Here is a 26888-nt window from a genome sequence, read left to right on the forward strand (position 1 = left end):
GTAGATGAATGGATAAAGAAGATGTGGTACATATACACAATGGAGTATTACTCAGCCATAAGAAGAAAACAAATCCTACCATTTGCAACAACATGGCTGGAGCTAGAGGGTATTATGCTCAGTGAAATAAGCAAAGCAGAGAAAGACAAATACCAAATGATTTCACTCATCTGTGGAGTATAAGAACAAAGGAAAAACTGAAGGAACAAAACAGCAGCAGAATCACAGAACCCAAGAATGGACTAACAATTACCAAAGGGAAAGAGACTGGGAAGAATGGGAGGGTAGGGAGTGACACAAGCAGGGAAGAAGAAAGGTGGTATTATGAATAGCATGTATAATGTGGGGGATGGGGGAAGGGGAGGGCTGGGCAACAGAGAGAAGACAAGTACTGATTCTATAACATTTTGCTATGCTGATGGACAGTGACTGTAATGGGGTTTGTGGGGGGGAATTGGTGTAGGGGAGAGCCTAGTAAACATAATATTCTTCATGTAATTGTAGATTAATGATAACAAAAAAGGGGGGGTTACTCCTTGATAGGATAAAATTAATTGCAAATCAACGATTAATGCATGCTTTACATACCCTTAAATTTGATCTTTTAAAGGGTGTCGGATGTCAGCTATGGAAGTACATTTTTCTGATAATATTTCTTTCTCTTAAAAAAAAAAAGCAGTTCCTGTGTGGTGGTCTCCAATAGGTTCTTCACAATGGTATAAAGGTAATATCAAAGTGTGGGCAAAGGGTTTGTTTGTGTTTATACAGAGGATCAAAGCCTAATTTGGCTACCCAGAAAATGAACTAAGATACGATATGAAGAAGAACTTCCAACATCAGTACTCTCTGGAAGACTCATACCAGAAGATGATCATCAAAAAACCTCAACAAAGGTCCAGGCACTGCTACAGCTGTAGCTGCATTCATCCCACTGGTTCCTGGACTTGCCATGGGAATGAAGAAGGAGATATCTAAGCTGGCCTGTGCATACAGTAAAACAACAAATTTGACTGGATCTATACTGTTGGAACTCAACCAAGAATTAGAAGTGCAAGTTGTAGTGTTCCTAAATCTTACACCTACAGACTATCTACTGTTAAAAGAACATATGGGGTGTGAGCAGTTCCCAGGAATGGGTTGTTTTAATTTGTCTGATTTCTCTCAGACTGTTCAAGTACAGTTGGACAATATCCTTCATATCATAGATAAGTTTTTGCAAATGCCTCAGTTGCCTAACTGGTTTTCTTGGTTTCACTGGAGATGGCTGGTAATTGTAGGTCTGCTTTGGTTATGTATCTGTATTCCTATTCTGTTAATGTGTATATGCAATTTAATTAGTAGTTTGTTAAAACCTATACATGCTTATGTTACTCCATAAGAAGTTATGTCAAAGAAATAATCAATCTTCTTATGTTTTCTTCCGCCTGCTACTTCTATAGCTTTTCTTCTTTCTTCCTAATTACAACCCTTTAGTAGAATTCGTGCCTCATATAGAAAATTACCAAGTATCATAATTCTTCCGAGTGGTAAAGATACCTCAAGACAAATGCTGGGCATAGAAGCTACAGGGCATAAATCTGCAAAGAAGTAAAAAACTAACCTTTTCAACGAATATTGTTTCTCTCTCACTTACCAACTTTACATTTCCCTGTATGGCCCCGGATGATGACTGGTTAGCCAGAGACGGGTAAGATTCCTCAAGGGAGGAACAACCTAAGATAGGCACAGTCGCAGGGGGGCCATCAGGTGAGAAATTGGGGATCAACAGAGGAGAGGCTTAGAACCTCACCCCCTCTGTTTTGAGAGAAATCTTCTGCATCTGTGGATGTTTTGTTGCCCTTGTCTAGCTTGGATTAATACTTAGTTTATAGGCACACACCTGATCATCTACATTTGCCCTCTTACAGCACTAAACTGTGTTTTATACCTTTATCTTGCATCTACCTACAATTTCAGCATTTTATTTAAAAAATAATAATAATAATAATAATAAGGGAGAAATGTGGGATTCACATATAAATCAAGTATAAAAATCAAATGAATAATCATATCTGATTTGATTGTTTATAGTTCATGATGCATGATCAAAACAGAAAATTTCTGTGATATGACTGCCCTTGTGCTATTAACCATGTAAGAACTTATTCACTATGTAAGAACTTGTTCACCATGTAAGAACTTGTTCATTATGCTTCAGAAGATTGGAGACTGTTGAGAATTAGGCTTGGGGTTGATTAATGATTGTGCATTGAGTCCCCTATACAGAATTTTATTGTTGTTAACAACCATTTGATCAATAAATATGAGAGATGCCCTCTCACAAAAAAAAAGTTAACAGGCAAAACACTTTTTTAAGTCAAAGTGGCTATTGTCTTTTGTTAAAACTCATGATTCCAATAAAGAAATTTTGCAATTATTAATAAAATTTAAAGAATATAATTAATTTCATGTAGTAAAATATTAGAAATAAAAACTTTTTATCAAAATTTGTCAATAAATTACAGAACATTTTTAAACATATCAGAACTCAACATAATCTATTATATAAACATAAGTGAACATTTTAGAAATGAACTACTTAGTTGTACTTCAAAAAATAATGATCTACATTGGTGTATCATTACAATGTAGATTTACAGTCCTGACTATGGCAAAGCATTTATTTATTGAAGTGATAAAGCAGCCTTTTGGAAAATGTATAAAAATCAAAGGAGTAAAATTTTAATCACTATTGATTTAAAAGTTTTATGTAAAAGTGTTTTAATAATACCTGATATGCAAAATTCAAGGCACTGAAGGTAGGTAAGTGTTTTTGTTGATCTGGTGGGACTAATGAAAAAGCATCTGTGATGTATCACATTTTTGAATAGGTACCAGAAAATGTTTTCACTGAGTAAGATTTATGTGAAAACAGTACCAGAGTGGTGACATGGAGAAAGTCTGGGGTTTCAGCCCACATTTTGGAAAAAGTTTCACATGTTTTACTTTTTCTTAACTCATTATATTCATTATATCCTTAGACAATAAAAGATGTGTATCAAATAAGTCAATGCAAATACTTTCTTGATAAATTTTCTATGTACTAAATAAACATGAGAGATAATTACATAATATACCTTAAGAGAGGCTGGGATTGAACATTAGAAAAATATTAGTACCCCAAAGGCCAAACTATAGTACTAAAATGGCACCCACTGAGTGGAAATCATGCCAAAACTTATGTGTTCCTTTTGGTGTAAATTGTAAAGTGTGAGTAGTTGAGCATTTGGAAAAGTGCAACTAACTTTTAGGGATCTGGCTTTAACAAAATATTCCAATAGAAATGTCAATACTTTCCTTAGCTTTATAAGAAAGAAATGAAAATATGTTGCTCATTTAAAACTAATAAAGCAAACTATGAAAGAGAAGCAGATGTACAGAAACAAAGAAATAAATGGTACTTGAAATAAAACTAAATATAAATTACAGTAGAAAGGCAGATAGATAAATTATATAGAAATGGGTTTATTATTTTATGACAAAAAATGAAAAGTGTGATGAATTATTAACCTCTTCCAGTTTTCAGTCCTAAACATTAGCCACAATGTTTGTAAACAAAGATTTTAGGTGATCAAAATTTCATAAAATTGAACCAAGTAATTAGATATGACATTCCAAGAAATGGTTTTGTGACTTAATTGAAAATAAATAAATATATAAAATATGTGAGTATATAAAAATCTCAGACAATATTAGGACAACTAGAAAATCTTTCAATGTAACTATTAAAAGTTCAAAAGCTGAGGAGCCTTTAGTACAGTGAACAATATTGCTGATATTAGGAGAAATTATGTACAGAGAACTACAAATTACATAATAATGATTGTCATTTAAACAGAAAGTTATGGGAAGAGCCTATGTACATTCTCATATCACCTCATGGCTCAGACAAGGGCCACATCTATGGAGTAAAAACCACATCACCCACAGACTCCAACAGGACTTCTAAAACCAACAAGTGATTTTTAAAAATTCTTTATTACGGTATTATTGATATAAACCCTTATGAAGGTTTCACATGAAAAAAATAATGTGGTTATACATTTGCCCCTATTATCAAGTCCCCACCCATATCCCATTGCAGTCACTGTCCATCAGTGTAGTAAGATGCTGCAGAGACACTATTTGCCTTCTCTGTGCTACACTGTATTCCCTGTGACCCCTCACACTATGTGTACTAAACATAACACCCCTCAATCCACTTCTCCCTCCCTCCCCACCTGCTCTCCCTCACCCCTCCACTTTTGTAACCTCTAGTTCCTTCCTGGAGTCTGTGAGTCTTCTGCTGTTTTGTTCCCTCAGTTTTGCTTGGTTGTAATACTCCACAAATGAGGGAAATCATTTGGTATTTGTCTTTCTCCACCTGACTTATTTCACTGAGCATAATATCCTCCAGCTCCATCCATGTTGTTGCAAATGGTAGGATTTGTTTCTTTCTTATGGCCGAATAGTATACCATTGTATATATGTACCACAACTTCTTTATCCATTCATCTCTACTGATGGACACTTAGGTTGCTTCCATATCTTGGCTATTGTAAATAGTGCTGTGAGAAATATAGGGATGCATATGTCTTTCTGAACCTGAGAACTTGAATTCTTTGGGTAAATTCCAAGGAGTGGGAATCCCGGGTCAAATGGTATTTCTATTTTTAGTTTTTGAGGAACCTCCATATTGCTTTCCACAATGGTTGAATTAGCTTACATTCCCACCAGCAGTGTGGGAGGGTTCCCCTTTCTCTGCATCCTTGCCAGCATTTGTTGTTGTTAGTTTTTTCGATGCTGGCCATCCTTATGGTGTGAGGTGATATTTCATTGTGGTTTTCCCTTTCATTTACCTGATAATTAATGATGTGGAGCATCTTTTCATGTGTCTGTTGGCCATCTGAATTTCTTCTTTGGAGAATTGTCTGTTCATATCCTTCACCCATGTTTTAATTGGGTTATTTGCTTTTTGGGTGTTGAAGCTTGTGAGTTTTTTATATATTTTGGATGTTAACCCCTTGTCAGATATGTCATTTACAAATATATTCTCCCATACTGTAGGATGCCTTTTTTGTTCTGTTGATGGTGTCCTTTGCCATACAAAAGCTTTTTAGTTTGATGTAGTACCATGTGTTCATTTTTGCTTTTGTTTCCCTTGATCAAGGAGATGCATTCAGGAAGAAGTTGCTTATATTTATATTCAGGAGATTTTTGACTATGTTTTCTTCTAAGAGTTTTATGGTTTCATGACTTACATTCATGTCTTTGATCCATTTTGAGTTTACTTTTATGTATTGGGTTAAACAATCATGCAATTTCATTTTGTTGCATGTAGCTGTCCAGTTTTGCCAACACCAGTTGTTGAAGAGGTTGTCAAATTGTACATCCATGGCTCCTTTATTGGATATTAACTGACTATATATAGTTGGATTTATATCTGGGCTCTCTAGTCTGTTCCATTGGTCTATGGTTCTGTTCTTGTGCCACTACCAAATTGTCTTGATTACTGTGGCTTTGTAGTAGAGCTTTAAGTTGGGGAACATAATCCGCTCAGCTTTATTCTTCCTTCTCAGGATTGCTTTGGTTGTTCAGGGTCTTTTGTGGTTCCATATGAATTTTAAAATTATTTGCTCTAGTTCATGGAAGAATGGTGTTGGTATTTTGATAGGAATTGCACTGAATCTGTAGATTGCTTTAGGCAGGATGGCCATTTTGACAATATTAATTCTTCCTACCCATGAGCACAGGATGTGTTTCCATTTATTGGTATCTACTTTAATTTCTCTCATGAGTGTCTTGTAGTTTTCAAAGTATAGGTCTTTCACTTTCTTGGTTAGGTTAATTCCTAGGTACTTTATTCTTTTTGTTGCAATTGTGAATGGAATTGTTTTTCTGATATCTCCCTCTTATAGTTCATCACTAGTGTATAGGAATGCAACAGATTTTGTGTATTAATTTTGTATCCTGCAACTTTGCTGAATTCAGGTATTAGATCTAGTAGTTTTGGAGTGGATTCTTTAGTTTTTTTAATGTACAATGTCATGTCATCTGCAAACAGGAAGTTTAACTTCTTCCACACCAATCTGGAGGCCTTTTATTTCTTTGTGTTGTCTAATTGATGTGGCAAGGACCTCCAGAACTATGTTGAATAAGAGTGGAGAGAGTGGGCAACCTTGTCTTGTTCCTGATCTTAAAGGAAAGGTTTTCAGTATCTTGCTGTTAAGTATGATGTTGGCTGTGGGTTTGTGATATATGGCCTTTATTATGTTGACGTACTTGCCCTCTATACCCATTTTGTTGAGAGTTTTTATCATGAATGGATATTGAATTCTGTCAAATGCTTTTTTGGGCTTTATGAAGATGATCATGTGGTTTTTGTCCCTCTTTTGTTGATGTGGTGGATGATGTTGATGGGTTTTCTTATACTGTACAATCCTTGCATTCCTGGAATAAATCTTACTTGATCATGATGGATCATTTTCTGGATATATTTTTGAACTAAGTTTACTAATATTTTGTTGAGTATTTTTGCATCTCTGTTCATCAGGGATATTGGTCTGTAATTTTCTTTTTTTGTGTTGTCTTTGCCTAGTTTTGGTATTAGAATAATGCTGGCCTTATAGAATCAGCTTCAAGTATTTCCTCTTCTTCTACTTTTTGGAAAACTTAAGAAGAATGGCTATTAGGTCTTCACTAAATGTTTGATAAGATTCAGCGGTGAAGCCATCTGGTCCAGGAGTTTTATTCTTAGGTAGGTTTTTGATTAACAGTTCAATTTCATTGCTGGTAACCAGTCTGTTCAGATTTTCTGTTTCTTTCTGGGTCAGCCTTGGAAGGTTGTATTTTTCTAGAAAGTCCATTTCTACTAGGTTATCCAATTTGTTATCATATAATTTTTCATAGTATTCTCTGATAATTCTTTGTATTATTGTGGTGTCCATAGATATTTTTCCTTTTTCATTTCTGATTCTGTTTATGTGTGTAGACTGTCTTTTTTTCTTGATAAGTCTGGCTAGGTGTTTATCTACTTTGGTTTTTTTTTTTTTCATTTGATTTTTATTTATTTATTTTTATTTATTTTATCTACTTTGTTTTTCTTGAAGAACCAGCTCTTGCTTTCATTGATTCTATTATTTTATTCTTGATTTTATTTCTGCTCTAATCTTTATTATGTCCCTCCTTCTACTGACTTTGAGCCTCATTTATTCTTTTTCTAGTTTCATTAATTGTGAGTTTAGACTCTTCATATGGGATTATTCTTCTTTCCTGAGGTAGGCCTGTATTGCAATATACTTTTCTCTTAACGGCCTTTGCTGTGTCTCACAGATTTTTGCACTGTTGAAATTTTGTTGCCATTTGTCTCCATATATTGCTTGATCTCTGTTTTTATTTGGTCATTGGTCCATTTGTTATTTAGGAGCATGTTGTGAAGCCTCCATGTGTTTGTGGGATTTTTCATTTTCTTTGTGTAATTTATTTCTAGTTTCATACCTTTGTGGTCTGAGAAACTGGGTGGTACAATTTCAATCTTTTTGAATTTACCAAGGCTCTTTTTGTGGCCTAATATATGATCTATTCTTAGAAATGTTCCATGGGCACTTGAGAAGAATGTGTATTCTGCTGCTTTTGGGTGGAGAGTTGTACAGATGTCTGTTAGGTCTACCTGTTCCAATGTGTTTTTCAGTGTCTCTTGTCTCCTTACTTATTTCTGTCTGGTTGACCTGTCCTTTAGAATGAGTGGAGTGTTGAAGTCTCCTAGAATAAATGCATTGCATTTTATTTCCCCTTTTAATTCTGTTAGTATTTGTTTCACATAGGTAGGTGTGCCTGTGTTTGGGTGCATAGATATTTATAATGGTTATATCTTCTTGTTGGATTGACCGTTTTATCATTATGCAATCAATGTCCTTCTTTGTCTCTTGTGACTTCCTTTGTTTTGAAGTCTATTTTGTCTGATACAAGTACTGCAACTTCTGCTTTTTTCCCCCCTATTACTTGCATGAGATATCTTTTTCCATCCCTTCACTTTTAGTCTGTGTATGTCTTTGGGTTTAAAGTGAGTCTTTTGTAGGCAGCATATAGATGGGTCATGTTTTTTACTCTATTCACTGACTCTATGCCTTTTCATTGGTGCATTCAGACCATTTACTTTTAAGGTGATTATCAATAGATATGTACTTATTGCCATTGCAGTCTTTAGATTCATGATTACCAAAGGTTCAAGGGTAAATTCCTTACTATCTAAGAGTCTAATTTAACATACTTAGTATGCTATTACAGACACAATCTAAAGGTTCATTTTTTCTCCTCCATTTTCTTCCTCCTGTTCTTTATATATTAGGTATCCCTTTGTCTATCCCTTGATTGACTTTGGGGGTAGATAATTTAATTTTGCATTTGCTTAGTAATTACCTGTTCTACTTTCTTTACTGTGTGCTTTTATTTCCTCTGGTGACAGCTATTAAACCTTAGGAACACTTCCATCTATAACAGTATCTCCAAAATACACTGTAGAGATGGTTTGTGGAAGGTAAATTCTCTCAGCTTTTGCTTATCTGGCAATTGTTTAATCTCTCCAAATTTAAATGATTATCTTACTGGATAAAGTATTTTTGTTTTGAGATCCTTCTGCTTCATTACATTAAATATATCATGCCACTCCCTTCTGGCCTGTGAGGTTTCTGCTGAGAAGTCTGATGATAGCCTGATGGGCTTTCCTTTGTGTGTGATCTTATTTCTCTCTCTGGCTGCTTTTAGTATTCTGTCCTTATCCTTGGTCTCTGCCATTTTAATTACTATATGTCTTGGTGTTGTCTTCCTTGGGTCTCTTGTGTTGGGAGATCTCTGCACCTCCATGGCTTGAGAGACTATCTCCTTCCTCAAACTGGGGAAGTTTTTAGCAATTATCTCCTCAAAGATACTTTCTACCTCTCTTTTCCTCTCTTCTTCTTCTGGTACCCCTATAAATCGAATATTGTTCTGTTTGGATTGGTCACAGAGTTCTCTCAATATTGTTTCATTCTTAGAGATTCTTTTTTCTCTCTGTGCTCAGCTTCTTTGTATTCCTCTTCTCTAATTTCTATTTCATTTATTGTCTTTTCCCCTGTATCTAATCTGCTTTTAAAACCTTCCATTGTATGTTACTTTTCTGATACTGTGTTCTGTAATGATTGGATCTCTGACTGGAATTCATTCCTGAGTTCTTGAATATTTTTCTGTACCTCCATGAGCATGTTAATGATTTTTATTTTGAAATCTCTTTCAGGAAGATTCATGAGGTCGATTTCATTTGAGTCTTTCTCTGGTGTATTCATAATTTTGCTTTGTACTATGTTCTTTTGGTGTTTCATAGGTGTATGTGGCGCCCTCTAGTGCCCAGAAGCTCTACTCTCTGGAGCTGCTCAGCCCCTGGAGCAATTTGGGGGTTGCAGGGGAGTGGTATTGGTGCCTGGGGAAAGGAAAGAGTTGTTTCTTGCTTCCCAGCTGCTATGCCTGTTTCCACTCCAACAAGTGATTTTGAAATTGTTAGAAAAGTGTGAGGAATGAGAATTATTAAAAATTATATCACCTGATAAGCATTTCATAAGGTACACATAGTTTAATTTCTATAGAGAATAAAAGGTGGTTTGAATTTTTTTATTTCTGTGTTGATTTACATATAACTATTCAAGTTAACATACTCTGAATTTTTACCCCTGGATGAAGGCAGGAAAGAAGGAAGGTTAGAAGGTGTCTGTCATGGTGCTAGAAGTTATGGGAGATAAAAAGGAAGGAACTGAAATAGAAAGTAGAAGTAATAGGAATTGCTGAACAATTTGATATTTGAAAAGAAGATTCAAGGATGATTTCTGACTCAATGAATAGGATAGCACCTATTGAGTCTGAAGTTTTAATCATATTGAGTATGAAGAACATGTATAACATTCATATGGAAATACGTAAAAGTAGTAATAATAATAAATACTTATATCAGGCTAAATAGTGTTTTACATTCTTTTGTATACGTTATTTAATTTTCTTACCAGCTCAATAAGTATATTAATACTGTTATTAACTAATAGCTCTTCCTTACTGAGTACCTATTATCCCTCATTCAGAAGTTATTTGAGCCCCTCTACAAGTCAGGAGTTGGCGATATATCAGTGAGTAAGATAAACCCCTGCCCTCATGGAGTTTACATTCACATGGAGGGAAACAGACCATAATGGGATATATGTAAAGTAGAAGGTCTGGAACCGAATCAGGGTAAGTGGATAGAGTGTGATGGTGTCATTTAAATAGGGTAGTCAGAGAAGGAGACATTTGAAGATAATTCCTAAGGGAGTAACTCATGTGACTATCTTGAGAAGGCTCATTTTGGACAGAGGGCATAGCCAGAGCCAATTCTCTAAGGTGGAGATCTTTTTCCAACGGATTTGAAGATCAGCAAAAAGGCCAATGTGGTTACTATGGACTAAGGGAATGGGTGAGTCACAGGAGATATAAGATGAAGTCAGAGTGGTTGGCAGAGGTCACACACAGGATTTTTTTTGGCCATAGTAAAGCATTAAGATTTTACTCAAAGTCTTGTGTATTGAAAGAACACTCTGGCTGTTATATTTGACAAGACTCTGGGGCAGTGAGAATAGGAGAAAGAGACTAAATTCTGAAGCACTTGAGCTACTTGTAGTTTAGGTAAGAGATGATGGTGGCTTGGATTAGGGTGTAGCAGTGGGGGTGGTACCAAGAGATAGATTTTAGATACATTTCAAAGATAGAAAAAATGGAATTTACTAAAAATCAATTATGGGGTGCAGAAAAGGAGGAAAACACAATAAATGCAAGGTTTTTGGCCCCATTCACTCACTGGGTGAATGGTGACACATTCAATGAGAAGGTGAAGACCTGGTAAAGAGTAGGCTTGAAGGGGAAAATCTGGAGTCTGGGAAAATCTAGAGATGTGTGAAGTCTGACATACTATGTTCTAGGTGCCTTTAAATTCTCTCAACAATCTTTTTAATATCTGGATGGGAGGTATGACCACTGTCCCTGTTTTTTGGATGCAAAACTAAGGCTATGAGATTTTTTTCAATTTAAGTTCTATGACCAATGGGTTGGAACTAATTCTGGAACTCAAAGAAGGCCAGAAGATACAAGAAAAAGTCAGGGCAGTTGGCAGAGGCCACACACACAGGATGTTTCCAGTAAAATATAATAGAATACAGTCAATGAATTTAATTCAATGGGTATTTCCTGAAGATTACCATTCTGTTACCCTCCAGGAATTTGTAGTATTGCAAGGAATGTAAATATAGTAAAAAAAAAACACTGAAATTTTGGACCACAGCTCAAAGTAGGATAGTGTTAAAAACAACACTCACTGAAATAATGTAGTAGAGAGAGAAAAGTCAGTGAGGGCCAGAATGGGTGGCTTGAACTCCTTTCTGGAAGATACAGGGGAGGATTTTAACGAGAAAGAGTTGGACGGAGGCAGGGAGATCTGCAGGCCAGGAAACTGCCTGGGTATGGTCAGTGTATGCCTTGGGATACCACAGAGACCATTCAACTGAAGTAAAGGGAGATAAAGATGGATGGGCAGAGAAAGGCCAAGTTAGTAAGGGCCGTGAAAAGCAGTCAGAACCCCTTGGATTTTATCCTGTAGATAGCTGGGAGTCAATAATGGTTTCTATGGCTAGAGCTGAAACATGGTCAACATTCACCATTTCTTAACTAACATTTTCCTAGGATGTTGCCAAACTCATACTGGCAATACTTACATGTTACTTATATTTAATGTTTTTCTTTTGCAATAAAAATGATCACATACCACATCTATGCAGATATTTTGACATGCTAGTACCCCTTGGTTCCAAACTCATTCAAATAATACATTTTTGTCCAAAAAGAGGAATTATAATGTGAGGTTATGAAAAGTCCATTTCCCACTTAACATTCTTCCTAGGAACTCAGTTGTTTTCTTTGGCTTTTATTAAAACAACCTTTATGTGAATTGGCAATTTGTTTTGTAAATATCAATGAAAGCATATTTCAGAGAATATACTAATAAAAACCAACCCAGTTTTAGGGATATGTTTGCTGCCAGACATCAGTCTTCAACTCATATTATAAGTATTTCCAGTAAGTCTTAAATTTACACTACCATGAGAAATAGCTTACTGTTTAAGATCAAAAAAGTTGAAAAATCCTTCAATGCCTCTTAAAAATTGTTCAAAGATTCTGTCCAATAAAATATATTTTCCTTTCTAGCAAACTACATTTTTAATGGCTTAAGCAGTTCAATTTGATTGAACACTTTCCCCCAAAAAAACTTGCTTAGACTCAGTTTATTATCATCCTAGTATCTATATATTTTATAACATTTTTTTAAGAGTCTGGGATATTAACATTTCAGTAATACCCATCTTGAACCCTTATCCACTTTACAAACTTTACAAGAATAATAAGCTTTGTTCAAGACTCCAACAAATTCCATTATTATTTTTCAAGTGTGTACAACTCAGCTATTGTCATAAGCTACATTTAATAAGAGAAAAATATTATTTCTCAAATGAAATGTAATATGGAGAGACTGCTAACTAAATGTTATAAAGAACTTTCACTGGAATGTCTCCTGGATGGCAGATGAAGTATCCCTGAGAAGTGAATTGGTATCACTGCCTAGTTCTCTTCTCGTCACGGTACCTGCTGTGATGTTTTCTGATACAAATGTTTTCCACCCCTCCCTCTTCTCTTAGAAAGCATGGTTTCCACAATATAGCTTTCTTCAAGTTTCAAAGTGAATCAGTGAATTAATTCCATATATACTTTGAGTGTGATATCATGTTCCTATAGCTAAGCTAGTTATTATGGTGTAGACATAAGGAGCATAAAATATGATTTTGCTATTAAGTACCTCACATCAAACTTAAACTCTATAAAACATGAAATGATAGAAAATAGTTTAAGTAAGTGAGTACCAATTACAAGATAGAGACTAGAGCCAAAGTGAGGAGAGATAAATATAAATGTGGGTTAAGGTAGTTGGGAGAGCTTCCTGTAAGACACGGCTTCATAAATGCCTCAAGGAATGGGTATGACAAAGAGAGACAAAGTGGAAATTCATTCCAAGCAATGAGACTAAAATAAGTGAAAGAGCAGGATGGAGGGAGGGAACTCATTTACTGAATGGTTATTAGATACCAGATGCTATAGAAATATTTATGAAATGAAGTAAAAATCATTTAATCTTCACAGTAAGCCTTTGCAGTGGATATTATTATCTCTATGTGGCAAAAGGAAAACAAGGTTTAGAGAAGGGAAGAAAGTTGCCCTACATTACCCATTACATTTCAGAATCAAGATTCAATACTTAGACTGGTCTGTTCCCAGAGCTGGGCTTTCTCCAGGAGCTCATTGTCTTTGCTGCAGGTGTCTGTGCTGCAGTGAGGAGACCGTCTGGTCTGTAGTGATTCAATTTGATAGATGGAACCAGATTAAATGCGCTGCCAAAGCTAGGGTTGAAAAAGCTAGGATGATCATATTTTTGGATTACAGGTGGTCACTGATAGTTCTTGAGCTGGGAGTGAACATGGTGTGAGCAGTGTTTAGGAAAGGTAAGATGGTCATTGGTTTGATAAACAGGAATAGATGAGTCTATAGTGAGTAGAGGTAAGCAGCTCTTGTAAAATTTCAGGGATCAAAATACACAGGCCTGGGCTAGAATGATGACATGAGAATGGAGAAGAGATAGAAGTGAGAATATAAGAGAAAAATCAAGAAGACTTAGAGGCAGACTGAACAGGACCAGTAACTCATAGGTTGGCTTTTGAGACTGTGAGAATTGTAGTGCCATTGACAGAAGCTGGAAAGCTGAGAGATGGAGGTGGTCTGAAAATATGATGCACCGAGCATGGAGAGACACAACCAGGAAAAGCAGCATACTTTCAGGTAGCACAAGAAAGACGTAAAGCTATAAAGCTCTTAGAAAAAACAAGCAGCACTGTTTTTGGAGATAATAAAACAATTTTTTTCCTAATCAAGACATTCAAATATTTCTAATTTTCCTACTTTAAATTGTCTTGGAAAGAAGCCTTAGAGTTGAATATGGAAAGAAAATGCTATGGCCTTTCTTCTGAATGTTAACTATGAGAGTTAGAGTATGAATGATATAAGGATGAAGTTTATTTTCAGGTCAAATAACTACTCTTTTCATATTTATTTATTGGTTTTAGCAACATTAGAATCTCAAATTCAAGTACTAATCAAATAACTTTTGAATAGACATTCCTTAAATAACTTGTTCTACTGTAATAATACCTACCTCTTAACACTGTTTTGGAGACTGACATAAGTAAAATCAAATTACAAGGTCTACAGAAAATGCTATACTTACCACACATACAGTTCAGATCTGGCCCCTCTTGTGCTAAATCACTGCATGTCTTTGGACCATACCTTGAAATGCTCGGATCCTCAGTTGTATAAAAGGAGGAGGGTAGCCCAGGTACCCTGGGAATCTCCACCTCTGAGTAGTGCAAAGGACAGCACTACCAGGTGTAGAGTCAATTTATGTTTTTGATACAAAAATCATTATTTATCTGAAAATGGGAAATGTACATTGAGAATGAAAATATAGAAATTGGAAGCAAGACCTCATAGACTCATAGACCCTGAGAAGTGATGGATGGTTACCATAGGGAAGGGGTTGTGGTGTGGGTGAGTGGGGTGGGTGAGGGAGATAAAGGGGCACAGAAATTTCAATCATAATATAAGTTGGTCACAGAGATGGTTGTGCAGAATGGAGCATATAGCCAGTGATTCTGTAACATCTTCCTATGTTGACAGATAGTAACTGCACTAGTTGGGGAGATGATTGAATGATGTGTGTACTTTTAAATCATTGTGTTGTATACTTGAAACCAACATAATATTATTTTTAATCTATACTTCATTAAAAGATACACTTCAGAAATAAATCGAACTTCTAAGTTTGCCTCTTAAAAAAAGACCGCATGAGTCTCAGTAATAATACAATATAATAATATATTATAGTAGATGTTTCCAAATATTTTTATATATGCAGATATTTATATTGAAAAAGAATTGAAGGCTTTATCAAGAAGTTAAGTCGTAATGATAAATGTAAAGCAATTGACAATAAGAGCATCCAGTTCCTTAAATTGGGTATTAGGGACCTGAACTCATCATTAAAAAAATGAAATCAGTGAATTGGAACAGTGAAACTGGCTGGATTAAGGGGTATATGAATTGCCGTAAAGTTTTTTCTCTCTTTTTTATTTTTTGATGTCTTTTGTAGCGGATCTCATAAGTTATGGCTGCCATTTTCCTACACATAAAAATGAGACCTTAAGCTAGGAACAAATGAAAAGAAAATAACCATCCTCAGATAATCTGAAAATATGAAAGTATTAACAATCAAAATTGGCAAAATCCCAAATCAAAGTCTACCTGTGAAGTATCTAAATCAACTCTCAAAATTTCTGATAACACATTTGGGACAAAAGTCCATAATATTTGAAAGGAATAAAACTGATTTGTATATCTGAATATTTTCTATAGTATCATACTGTCACAACAAAGATACCTTTGTGAGGTTTTTCCATGTTGACACAAAAGTTCTGACCATAACAAAAAATTCCAGTTGCAGCATATATACCTCAGTCATTTTGAAGCCATCTGACATTGTTCAGAGGCAGGACTTATGCAACCTGTAAATTCCAAAATTTTCCTAAATTGTCATGACAAAACTTCAGCTAATCTCCCCTTTACCAGTATCACCTTTCATATAATAGGTTTAGAAGAAATGGAAAGATCAGAATTGATTATAAAATCTCTTAGATGTCACTAACATCAGCAAGATGGCAGACTAGGAAGCTCCAGGCTCTGTACTCCATGGAAACATTAGAGAAACAACTAGATACTGGCTGAAATAACTTTATGAAAACTGAAACCAGTCAAATATCTAAAGCAACCAAGAGTATGCCCAATCAAGATAAAGCTGTTTTCAATATGGTAGCAAATTCTGTGGCAAGTTTACTCTCACTTGCCCCACCTTTGAAAGGTCACTCTTTTTAACAAAGTGCTCGGAAAACTGGATATCAAAAATAATGCAAAATAATGAAGATGGATCTTTACCTCACACCATATATAAAATTAACAAAAAATGGACCAAAGGTTTAAATGTAAGACACGAAAGTATAAAACTCTTACAAAATAGGAAAAGCTTCATGACACTGGCTTTGGTGATGATTTCTTGGATATGATACCAAATGCACAGGCAACAAAAGAGAAATTAGATAAATTGAACTTCACCAAAATTAAAAACTGTGTACATCAACGGACACTATCAACAGAGTGAAAAAGCAACCCATGGAATGTGAGAAAATATTTGCAAACCATGTATCTGATAAGGGATTAATATCCAGAATATCTAATAGACTCCTACAATTCAGCAATAAAAAAACCAAACAACTCGATTTAAAAAATGGACAAAAGAAGATACACAACTGGCCAAGAAATATCTAAAAGATGTTCAATATTACTATTCATTAGGAAAATGCAAATCAAAACCATAAAGAAATACCACTTCACATCCATTAGGACAGCTTTTATAGCTTTAAAACCCAGAATTTAAAAAGTGTTGGTGAGAATGTGGAGAAACTGGGACACTTGTGCATTGCTGGTGGGAATACGTAATGGTAGAGCCAGTGTGGAAAACGGGATGGCAGTTGCTCAAGAAATTCAACATAGAATTACCATTTGATTCAGCAATTTCACTTCTGGATATATACACCAAAAAACCCAAAAGCAGGGACTTGTACACTCATGTTAATAGCAGCACTATTCAGAATAGCGAAGAGCTGGAAGCAGCCCAAGTGTCCATTGATGGATGAATGGATAAAGAAAATTTAGTCCATATATACAATGAAATACTATAAAGCCTTAAAAACAAGGAAATTTTAATACATGCTACATCATGAATGAACCTTAAGGACATTATGCTAAGTGAAATAAGCCAGTCACAAGAAGACAGACACTGTATGATATCATTTACATGAGTTACCCAGAGTAGTCAAATTCATAGAATGGTTGTTCTTCCCAAGAGCTGCGGGAGGGAGGTGCGGGGAATCATTTACTGCGTGTAGTTTCAGTTGGGAAGATGGAAGAGCTCTAGAGATGCATGCTGGTGACGGCTGCACAACAATGTGAGTTAATGTACTTAAAACGAATGAACATTAGTGGTTGGGGTGGTAAATTTCATGCTATGTACATTTTACCATGATAAAATTATACAAATAAAAATATCTTAGACTAACGTCTCCACATAGTAACTTCTGTCACTGAGTACTTAGGCCAATACGGGCTACCTTGACAGTTGCATGAAAAGATTTTAATTTCTATGACACTAAAATATCTTTAACTTACTAAGGATTGTTGGAAATCATAAATACAATGTCTATGTCACATACAAGTGCACCCTAAGATGTATTTTTACAGTTTTATTGCCAATGTATCTAAGTGTTTTTTTTTTATGGAATGTAAGGTGTGATATTTCACATATACTAATGAGCTAAATGTTTTGGTACATGGATAGCAAAGTTAATAAATGACCATTTGATTGACAGAATTAGTTTAGGAGAAATGAACACCCAGACGTGGTGTAACCTATATTTTTTCTCTGTTTCAATTTAAATATCCCAGATTTATTTAAGACACATATTGGTCTCCTTACCTAAAATAATCATCCTTCATTCTACCTGCTCAAATTCTACCCATTCTTTAGGACCCAGCTAAAGAAAGCATTTTAGAAAGCATTATTTGACTACCTCAACCCACATTCATAATACTAACCTCTAGTCTCTATCTTGTCATTTAGTACTTAGTACTTAGACTACCTCATATTATTTGCTATCACTTTTACGTTTTAGAATGAACTAAAATGTACTGAAAAATTGACAAGTATTTCAGTTCGAAAGGACAGTGCAAAATAGTGACACAAATAAATTCACTGAAACCAAATTGTGACATTTATTAAAGTCTAGGACACCTCAGTATGAGCATAAGTTCAAAACTACTATTGATCTGGATTCTTTAATAAGTTAATTCTAAACACTGGTTATGGAAAACTGAGAGGAAGGACTCCCTGTGTCCTGCACCCAACACACACACAGCAGCACACACATACATACTCAACTACACATACTGAACACAGTTTGCACACGAGTAGCAACTGAATGGAAAGAAAATATCTGGAAGCTAAGGCAAAAGCATTTTTTGAGCACCCACTATGATACAAAGCACTTCCCTAAACCCTAAGAATAAGGAACTCACACCTCTGCAGTCATCTTTAACCCAAATTCAGAGTCTATTACATTTGTGGTTAGGACATGCCTCTGGGCAGTGGACTTCAGGGTTAACCTGGGAATTTTGCTCTTGGATCAGATGTGAAGCCAAGCTGAGAAAAAAAATATGAGAGGAGGTGGAGGGCAGTTGTCTTTCCTGAAATGAAAAACATGTATTCCAACAAAAAAACTTTTACTCTTTGTAGTTAAAACTACATATTAGAGTTCAAATTCTTTCTACTAATATATAAGATTTATTGAAATTATATTTTTTGAGCAGGATCAAGAATGCTGGATATTATTTCAGGTTTTCAAGTTATAAAGAAAAATAGTGCCTTTAGGTTTTCATTACAACTAGCAAAATTATAGCTTCATATTTACAACACTAAAGTTAATGCAGTGTCAGAACCTCCATCAAATTCTGTTGTTCAGCAGTTTATAATTCAAGCAGAAATGTTCACTCCAAGCCTAAACTTGGCCTACACAAGCTCAGAGAAAATGGAGAAAAAAGTTATTTTGTCTAGGGCTGATTTATAAAAGCAAAAGAGAGGGTGCTTTCACTGAGCATTTTGAAAAACATCTTTGAGAATTTGAGACTGTTAACTGAGTACTAATGTCCTTCATTCCTAAAGTTTAGAAATAACCTGAAATTCCATGATGCCGTGTCAGCATCAGCAGTGTCTTAATTACTTTTATCAACTTCTTCACTAGGTAGAATTCCTTATCAGACAGAGTTAATGTTCATAGAAAAAAAAAACAAAAAACAACTATCATGGAAAACTAGGACAAGTAAGTAGAAATTTGTCATGAAGTCATCGTGAGATTTTAGAAATGTGTTCCCTTTAAGTACAATTCCCTGTTGCCTCATAAACACACACAAAAAAGGAAGAAAACATTTTTTTCCTGTTTATGAAGTACATTGGAATGGCAAGCTGGAATGTCTAGAATCAGCCTTCCTCTTTCCAAATGTTACCTTGGACTTAGAAAAAACTTAGTGTTGAAGTGAATTTCGGGTGGCAGATGACAAGACCACCTGGGGGCCCAACTCACTGGAGGCGGGTGGGTGTGAGTGGAACAGGAGCTAGTTAGTTCTGGGATGCCATTCAATTTTAAGTCATGTGGCAGGGGAATTGTAGATAGCCTGTGTGCCATCCCGTGGATAAGCCTAGCAGCCAACCCATCATTACTCTGATCTCCTACAGTACCTTCAAGATACATAAAAACTTTGATACGGTGGTATTAGGGCATTACTTAAAGAAAGCCATCCTTTCCTATCTACAGAAGGCTCACTTTTATGAAATGTCTCTTCTCACACAGAATTTATTGAAGCCTTACTATGGGCCAGCATACAGCTGACTGGACAGGATTTCTGTCCTTCAGATGTCAAGAGGAAGTCAGTTCATGGAGACAATTCCAGTACAATTTTGAAAAGCCAATGTGGGTGACTTCCCTGAAAAGGATCATGAGGTATCAAGAGCTACACCTCTCTTCCCCACCACGCAGCTTTCACCACCCTTTAAAATGGTACTGACTCACCAAGCGCCCCCTTCCTCCTTTCCTTAAGGGCCGCTCTCTGCGGATGGGACCCTACGACGTTTCCTGAGAGGAACCACCAAGCCTGAGCTGTTCCGAGTACAGTTTACGAAGGGGCAGGGGTGGCGTATGGAAGAGAGGGCGGGCCTGGCGGCGTTGTCTGGAGGGTCTGGCAGGGCTCTGCCATCCCCGGGAACAGAGGGGCCTTACAGGGCTCTGGGCTCACCTGATTGAACTGTGCAGCGATGAGGGAAGGTTCCCATAGCTTAGAAGCGGTGCTCGCAGTCCCGCCTTTCTCCTTCTTGGGTGCCATGAAAAGGACGGAAGGAGCCCTGGCGTCTAAACTGGGATCTGGCCGGGAGTAAGCGTCGCCGCTGCCACAGTAACCGAAGCCACGCCCAGTTCCTGAACCACCTCGTTTCCGGTCCCACAGACCTGTTCTGAATCCTCCTGCCAACTGCTTCCGTCGCCACCGTAACGAGAGTCCGTGCGCGCCGGGACTCCGGGGCGGGGCTCCCAGCCGCTCTGGTTAAGTTTTAGGATTTTCCAGCGGCAGAACCACAAGTGGAGGAGGACTGGACAGATCTCGTCTCGAGCTGGCCAGGGTTTTACTCGCTTCTACCCTGTGCTTCTTGGAGCCTTCTCTGATCCGAGGCATTGTCTACAAACTAAAATTCCCTGAAATCCCGCACATGACTTCACCGAAATTTCTTTGATCCTGGGTAACTAGAATGGAGAACTGACCCCTTCAGGAGCCATCCATGCTGTTTTCTCATTCGTTGTAATCCGCCCAAAATGTTTCCTTGTATGAAGCCAAATTTGTCTCTGCTGTGGTCCTGGGTCTGCTTCCCCTGGCTTCACTAAACAAGTCTGACCACTCCTCCACGAGATCCTTTACAGTATAATTGTATTCATATTAATGTCTTTCTAAATCATCTTCTCTGTCTAATCACTCCCAGTTCTTTTAAACTGTCCGCTGGTAAGTAGAATCTTTATCCTCACCTACTCACTAACATCTAAAATATCCTGGTCAGAGTCTCCAAAATAATAACAATAATAATGACTAACAACAACTCTTGTTTCTTGAACACTGGTTGTATCCTGTACACTTATATGGTTTAATTCCTGCAACAAGTTATTCCAAGTCCCACAGTGTTCAACTGATGGCACCACGGTTAGAATCCAGGTTAACTAAATCCCAAATCCATTGTTCTTAACCTCCACACTACTATCTACTACTGTTTTAATACCGCCAAAATGAGGGATATATCCCTTTGGGAGCTAGACATACTTTTATCTATTTATTATTGCAATGAGCCTAATTTAAGAATAGCCAGGGGCAGGGCCCCCAAGAAAGGTTTTTTGATCTCTTCAGTCTTCTACATAAAATGCAGTGCTTAACTACTCACCCCAGGTCTACCCTTTGCCTAGAGGTGAGATGCTTCAGTGGGCCAGCCATGGCTTAAGTGATACATATGACCTACAGCTTAATTTCATTCTGCACGAACCTGCCAGATGACCTTCCACAAGGGGAAGGTGTTCTAACTCTGTTTACTGCCCTCTTTGAGGATGAAATTGTGTGTGAAGGGGATAGTGAATCTAGTCACTGCTGTCTTACTTCATTTGGGGGCTGGTCTAAAGACAATAATGTTTCTCGACTCTTGTCCATAATTCAGACCAGTGAAGGGAAGGATTCTCCTTCTCCCCCCCACCCCAATTCCTGAATACAAATTAAAGAGAAAGCACAACTTCTAGAACAGTCTTTCCACAGATTTACAAAAATCTTAAACTTTTCCTTTCTTGATGTAATATGTATAGTTTATCTTCTGGGAAGGAATAGATCCTTGCTGTCTAGCCACAAACCACATCTCAAAGCTCTTTCTTCTTATGAGAATAAAATGTCCGATGCATAGTGATGCCAGAGGAATCATTCCAGAAAGGGATTTTCCTGAGGGTCTCGGTCTCAATCACCTAGACTGCTGCTGATTCATTATCATAAAATTTTCTCCAAAATTTTGTTCTTCACTAAAATTTTCTTTGTAGGTGAAAACTGTTTTTGGATTATGCCTTGAATATAAACATGTGGCTCTTACAGACAAAAAAAAAAAATCTAAGTAATTACATCATCCCCAATTTTGGTTATGACTCTTCCTGTAGGTTTAAACTGTTTGGGGAAAAGTCCTGCATTTTTTTTTTTTTTTGAAAAGCAGGAAAAAGTTTGTTGGCCTTCCAGTTAGGTTTCATAAAACAATTTAACTAGATATTTATGCATGTCATGCTATGTTACTAATTTTCTTTCTGAATATGAATGCATATTTCAAAATAAGATGTATATGCCCAGTTAGTTCAACCAAATCACGCACATGATTAATAAGTTGCAGATAAGAGAAAACTAAGGAGAAAAAATGGAATAAGGAGAAAAAGTAAAATTAAGTGTTATTTTAAAATTGCAGAGAAAGTGTCATTAGCTACATCTTACAAGTGTCACATGTCCAACCCCAATTTTGGCAGCAATAAAATGTGACATTTATTGCGGCAAAAAAAGACTAGCTGTTCATCAAACATTTCATTTTCTTTCCTCGGGCTATGAGAATCAGTCAACATTTTTCAGCCTTTCTTATCCTTAGATGGGAAAATGTGACTGACTTATAGCCATGGGACAAGAGCAGAATGATATATGGCCATACCTAAGCCTGGCCCTTAATAACCCTTCCCAAGCATTATTCATGTTCTTTCCCTTTCTACCCAGATATTAGGATGACACTGAAAGACTTGAATCTCTGAATGATTCCCATGGCACAGAGCTTCTGAAGCCCCCTTTACCCTGAGCTTCACCCTGCTTTCTCTGCCAACGGCTTTCACTTGTGACTATTAAATGGATGGGAATTAGACCTTTATTTTCTTAAGCTGCTGAAATATTGGACTTTGCTATAGTAACCAGAGTTACCCTAGCTACTATAACATTTTTGAAAATTTTCATTTTAGAATCAGCTTTTAATAAATCTAACTGTAGCCAGCCTTCCCCCAACAGTTTGAGAAAACCACCTTATTCCTTTCAAGTAGGTAGGTCGCAATGTTGGCTACTGAGAGAGATCTCATCCTTACCCTTCCAGGGACTGCATCTAGTATTACCCACCAGATTGCACCCTTTATCTTGCCTTCTACCTGTGTAAACAGTACATTCATTCACTTCCTAATCAGGTAAAAAAAAAAATCTTAAAGAAGTGGTTTGCATGTTATATAGTAATACAATAAACCAGTCTGCCTATGGCACATACAGTTATGAAAAATTTTGCCCGTTTTTTAGGTGAACCAGTGAGATCCATCATTAGGTTTCTATATAAAGAACTCATAATTTAGCAAATAATTGAGAGAAAGTGAACATCTTAACTTCACTTTCTCTCAATTATTCATGGAAAATTTGATTTAATTTTTATTTCATGTTATTTCTGTTTAGAAAATCAAATCTATTTTTCAATGAATCAGAAAAGTAACAGTTTTATATTTTAAAATCTTCAGGATGGAGGAATTCACTCCCAGTATACTCTTTTATAGTTTCCATTGTAAAGTCCTACCTGAATAAATTTAAATATAAAATTTTTACAAAACTGATTCAGAGAATTTAATATGAAGGTTGTATTAGAGAATGAATTTTGCCAAGCTTTGGCCTATTTGATTATTCTAGGTAAAGTGGTACCGTAGATAATGCAGGATACAAAATGGGAAGATACTATTCAGTAACCTAATTTACAGGGGATTTCATCATAGAATTGATCTGTTTAATTTCAGAAAATAGGCATGAGTGACAATGTTCATAGTTTTAAGAAGTGAAAGACATTCAGCTAAAAAGGGACCCTGCCCAAGAATAGAAAATAAGAGCCTTACCATCTGTCACACATTTATACTTTTTTGGTATAATAAATTGTTTCCCCCACTAAATAGAAGTTGAAACTTTGTAAGTATATACTTTATTGCATAAATTGTCCCATATGTCAGTGGCTAAAACCAAACTATACAATTGGGAGAATTTTCATTCATACTGGCAAGGTTACTTCTAGTTTGTTTTAGTTCTTCCAGTAAGATTTTGCATTTACTATTATTTAGTTCACCAAGGATTATCTACTTTTAGGGATGTGCTGTTTCTTTACTATGCTATTATATATGATACTCTACTAGCACATCTCTCCCTGTGTGTCACCGTGGCAATTAGAATCAGTTGCAGTTATTGCAGGTCATAATCCCCAGTGAATTCTGGGAAGTCTGGGTGTGGATCACTTTCTAAAAAAACTTCCCTACAAACCCTCTGCCTCTGTCATTGGCAAAAGCATTACTATTTCTTTACATATACTATTACTGAATTAAGTTATGCTTTTCAAGTTTTATACTTTGATCTTATAGTGTTCAGTGAACTCTTATTCAGGTGTGAAGCCTGAGAGGTCATTTCTCATACCTGAAATGTCTAGCCAGCTATTGATTCATCCAGTATTTCCACTGTTATCAGGTAACATCAGGAGCTGTATACCAATTCACTTCTAGGCCAAGATTTCAAGTACTCAAAGTACATTTAGTTGCAACAACCTGCTTGCCTATGTCTAAAAAAAGCCTCACAGATGTCCATTGATTGATTTCCTACATCTAAGAACACCTTTCGCTATATGGATTTTTTACCATCATAATTTTTGTGTTCCTAACCTTCAAAATACAATGTTATAGTGCACTGTCCTTGAGTTTTTATTGCATGTGATGCAGCGGGCTCAATCTCTTTCCGCTACAAGGGCCAAAACATATGGAGAATATTACACCTGCATTCTACGGTCAGTATTAGCTTCTCATTCAGTCTGCAGTGCAATTTAAAGTGTTGACTTTAATCTTTAAAGCCCCTCATTGTTTTGAAGCCAGTTACTCCAAATATCACTCTCTCCCTAGGCATTACTATGGCAATTAAAATCAGCTGTGTGCTTGCTGGTCATAATCCCCAGTGAATTGTGGGAAGCCTGGGAGTGGATCACTTTCTAAAAACTTCCCTACAACTCCTCTGTTTCTGTCATTGGCAAAAGCATTATTTGAAGTTTACAGTTTTGTCCTTGAATGTCTTGTTGTATATCTGTAGGTCTCTGGAAACATAATTAAGTGCTGTTTGATTTAATTTTTATTTCATGTTATTTGTGTTTAGAAAACAAAATCTATTTTTCAATGAATCAGAAAAGTAACAGTTTTATATCTTAAAAATATAAAAAGCTAAAATTCATCTGTTTCATACTTGTTAGTATTGGAGTTTTTACTCTAGTATTCTCTCATGTTTTCTTTGAATCCAATTTTAAATATCTTCAGTGAAAGGATTTGCTGTAAATATTTTGGTAACTATACCAAAATCCATAATTCATGGTAAATCCATTCTTTAAATGCTTAGCTAAATGTCTGATTTCTTAATGTTTTTTTTAAATTTTTAAAAATTTTGTTATCATTAATCTACAATTACATGAAGAACATTATGTTTACTAGGCTCCCCCCGACCCCAAGTCCCCCCTACAAACCCCATAACAGTCACTGTCCATCAGCATAGTAAGATGTTGTAGAATCACTTGTTTTCTCTGTGTTGCAAAGCCCTCCCCTTTCCCCCACGTACCACATTATACATGCTAATCATAATATCCCCCTTTCTTCTTCCCCCCCTTATCCCTCCCTACCCTCCCATTCTCCCCAGTCTCTTTCCCTTTGGCAACTGTTAGTCCATTCTTGGGTTCTGTGATTCTGCTGCTGTTTTGTTCCATCAGTTTTTCTTTTGTTCTTATACTCCACATATGAGTGAAATCATTTGGTATTTGTCTTTCTCCACTTGGCTTATTTCACTGAGCATAATACCCTTTATTCCATCCATGTTGGGGAGTGAGATCCCCCCCACTTTGTTCTTCTTTCTCAGGGTTGCTTTGGCTATTCAGGGTCTTTGGTGTTTCCATATGAATTTTTGAACTGTTTGTTCCAGTTCTTTGAAGAATGTTGTTGGTAATTTGATAGGGATTGCATCAAATCTGTATATTGCTTTGGGCAGGATGGCCATTTTGACAATATTAATTCTTCCTAGCCAAGAGCATGGGATGAGTTTCCATATGTTAGTGTCCTCTTTAATTTCTCTTAAGAGTATCTTATAGTTTTCAGGGTATAGGTCTTTCACTTCTTTGGTTAGGTTTATTCCTAGGTATTTTATTCTTTTTGATGCAATTGTGAATGGAATTGTTTTCCTGATTTCTCTTTCTATTGGCTCATTGTCAGTGTATAGGAAAGCCACAGATTTCTGTGTGTTAATTTTGTATCCTGCAACTTTACTGTATTCCGATATCAGTTCTAGTAGTTTTGGAGTGGAGTCTTTAGGGTTTTTATGTACAATATCATGTCATCTGAAAATAGTGACAGTTTAACTTCTTTACCAATTTGGATTCCTTGTATTTCTTTGTTTTGTCTAATTGCTGTGGCTAGGACCTCCAGTACTATGTTAAATAACAGTGGGGAGAGTGGGCATCCCTGTCTTGTTCCCGATGTCAGAGGAAAAGCTTTCAGCTTCTCGCTGTTCAGTATGATGTTGGCTGTGGGTTTACTGTATATGGCATTTATTATGTTGAGGTAATTTCCCTCTTTACCCATTTTGCTGATAGTTTTTATCATGAATAGATGTTGAATTTTGTCGACTGTTTTTTTAGCATCTATGGAGATGATCATGTGGTTTTTGTCTTTCTTTTTGTTTATGAGGTGGATGATGTTGATGGATTTTCAAATGTTGTATCATCCTTGCATCCCTGGGATGAATCTCACTTGGTCGTGGTGTATGATCCTTTTGATGTATTTTTGAATTCGGTTTGCTAATATTTTGTTGAGTATTTTTGCATCTACGTTCATCAGGGATATTGGTCTGTAGTTTTCTTTTTTGGTGGGGTCTTTGCCTGATTTTGGTATTAGGGTGATGTTGGCTTCATAGAATGAGTTTGGGAGTACTCC

General features: G+C 36.3%; 1 protein-coding gene across 9 annotated transcripts in view; it reads right to left on the reverse strand.

Annotated features, from left to right (window-relative positions):
* SPAG17 (sperm associated antigen 17) overlaps window positions 1-20660 on the reverse strand; it is a 294146-nt gene extending 273486 nt beyond the window's left edge. For 3 of the 9 annotated variants that reach the window (XM_073234479.1, XM_073234478.1, XM_073234477.1), the window contains exon 1: window positions 20125-20658. In XM_073234479.1, coding sequence (XP_073090580.1) covers window positions 20125-20211 — 87 coding nt within the window. In that variant the 5' untranslated portion in view covers window positions 20212-20658. Of the gene's footprint in view, window positions 1-20124 lie in introns of all 9 variants that reach the window. The other 6 variants (XM_073234483.1, XM_073234480.1, XM_073234481.1 and 3 more) reach the window with 5 other exon arrangements.
* Between the last annotated feature and the right edge of the window lie 6228 nt (window positions 20661-26888).

This window comes from Manis javanica, chromosome 4, assembly GCF_040802235.1.
Source record: "Manis javanica isolate MJ-LG chromosome 4, MJ_LKY, whole genome shotgun sequence".
In the NCBI taxonomy this organism is placed as follows: Eukaryota; Metazoa; Chordata; class Mammalia; order Pholidota; family Manidae; genus Manis; species Manis javanica.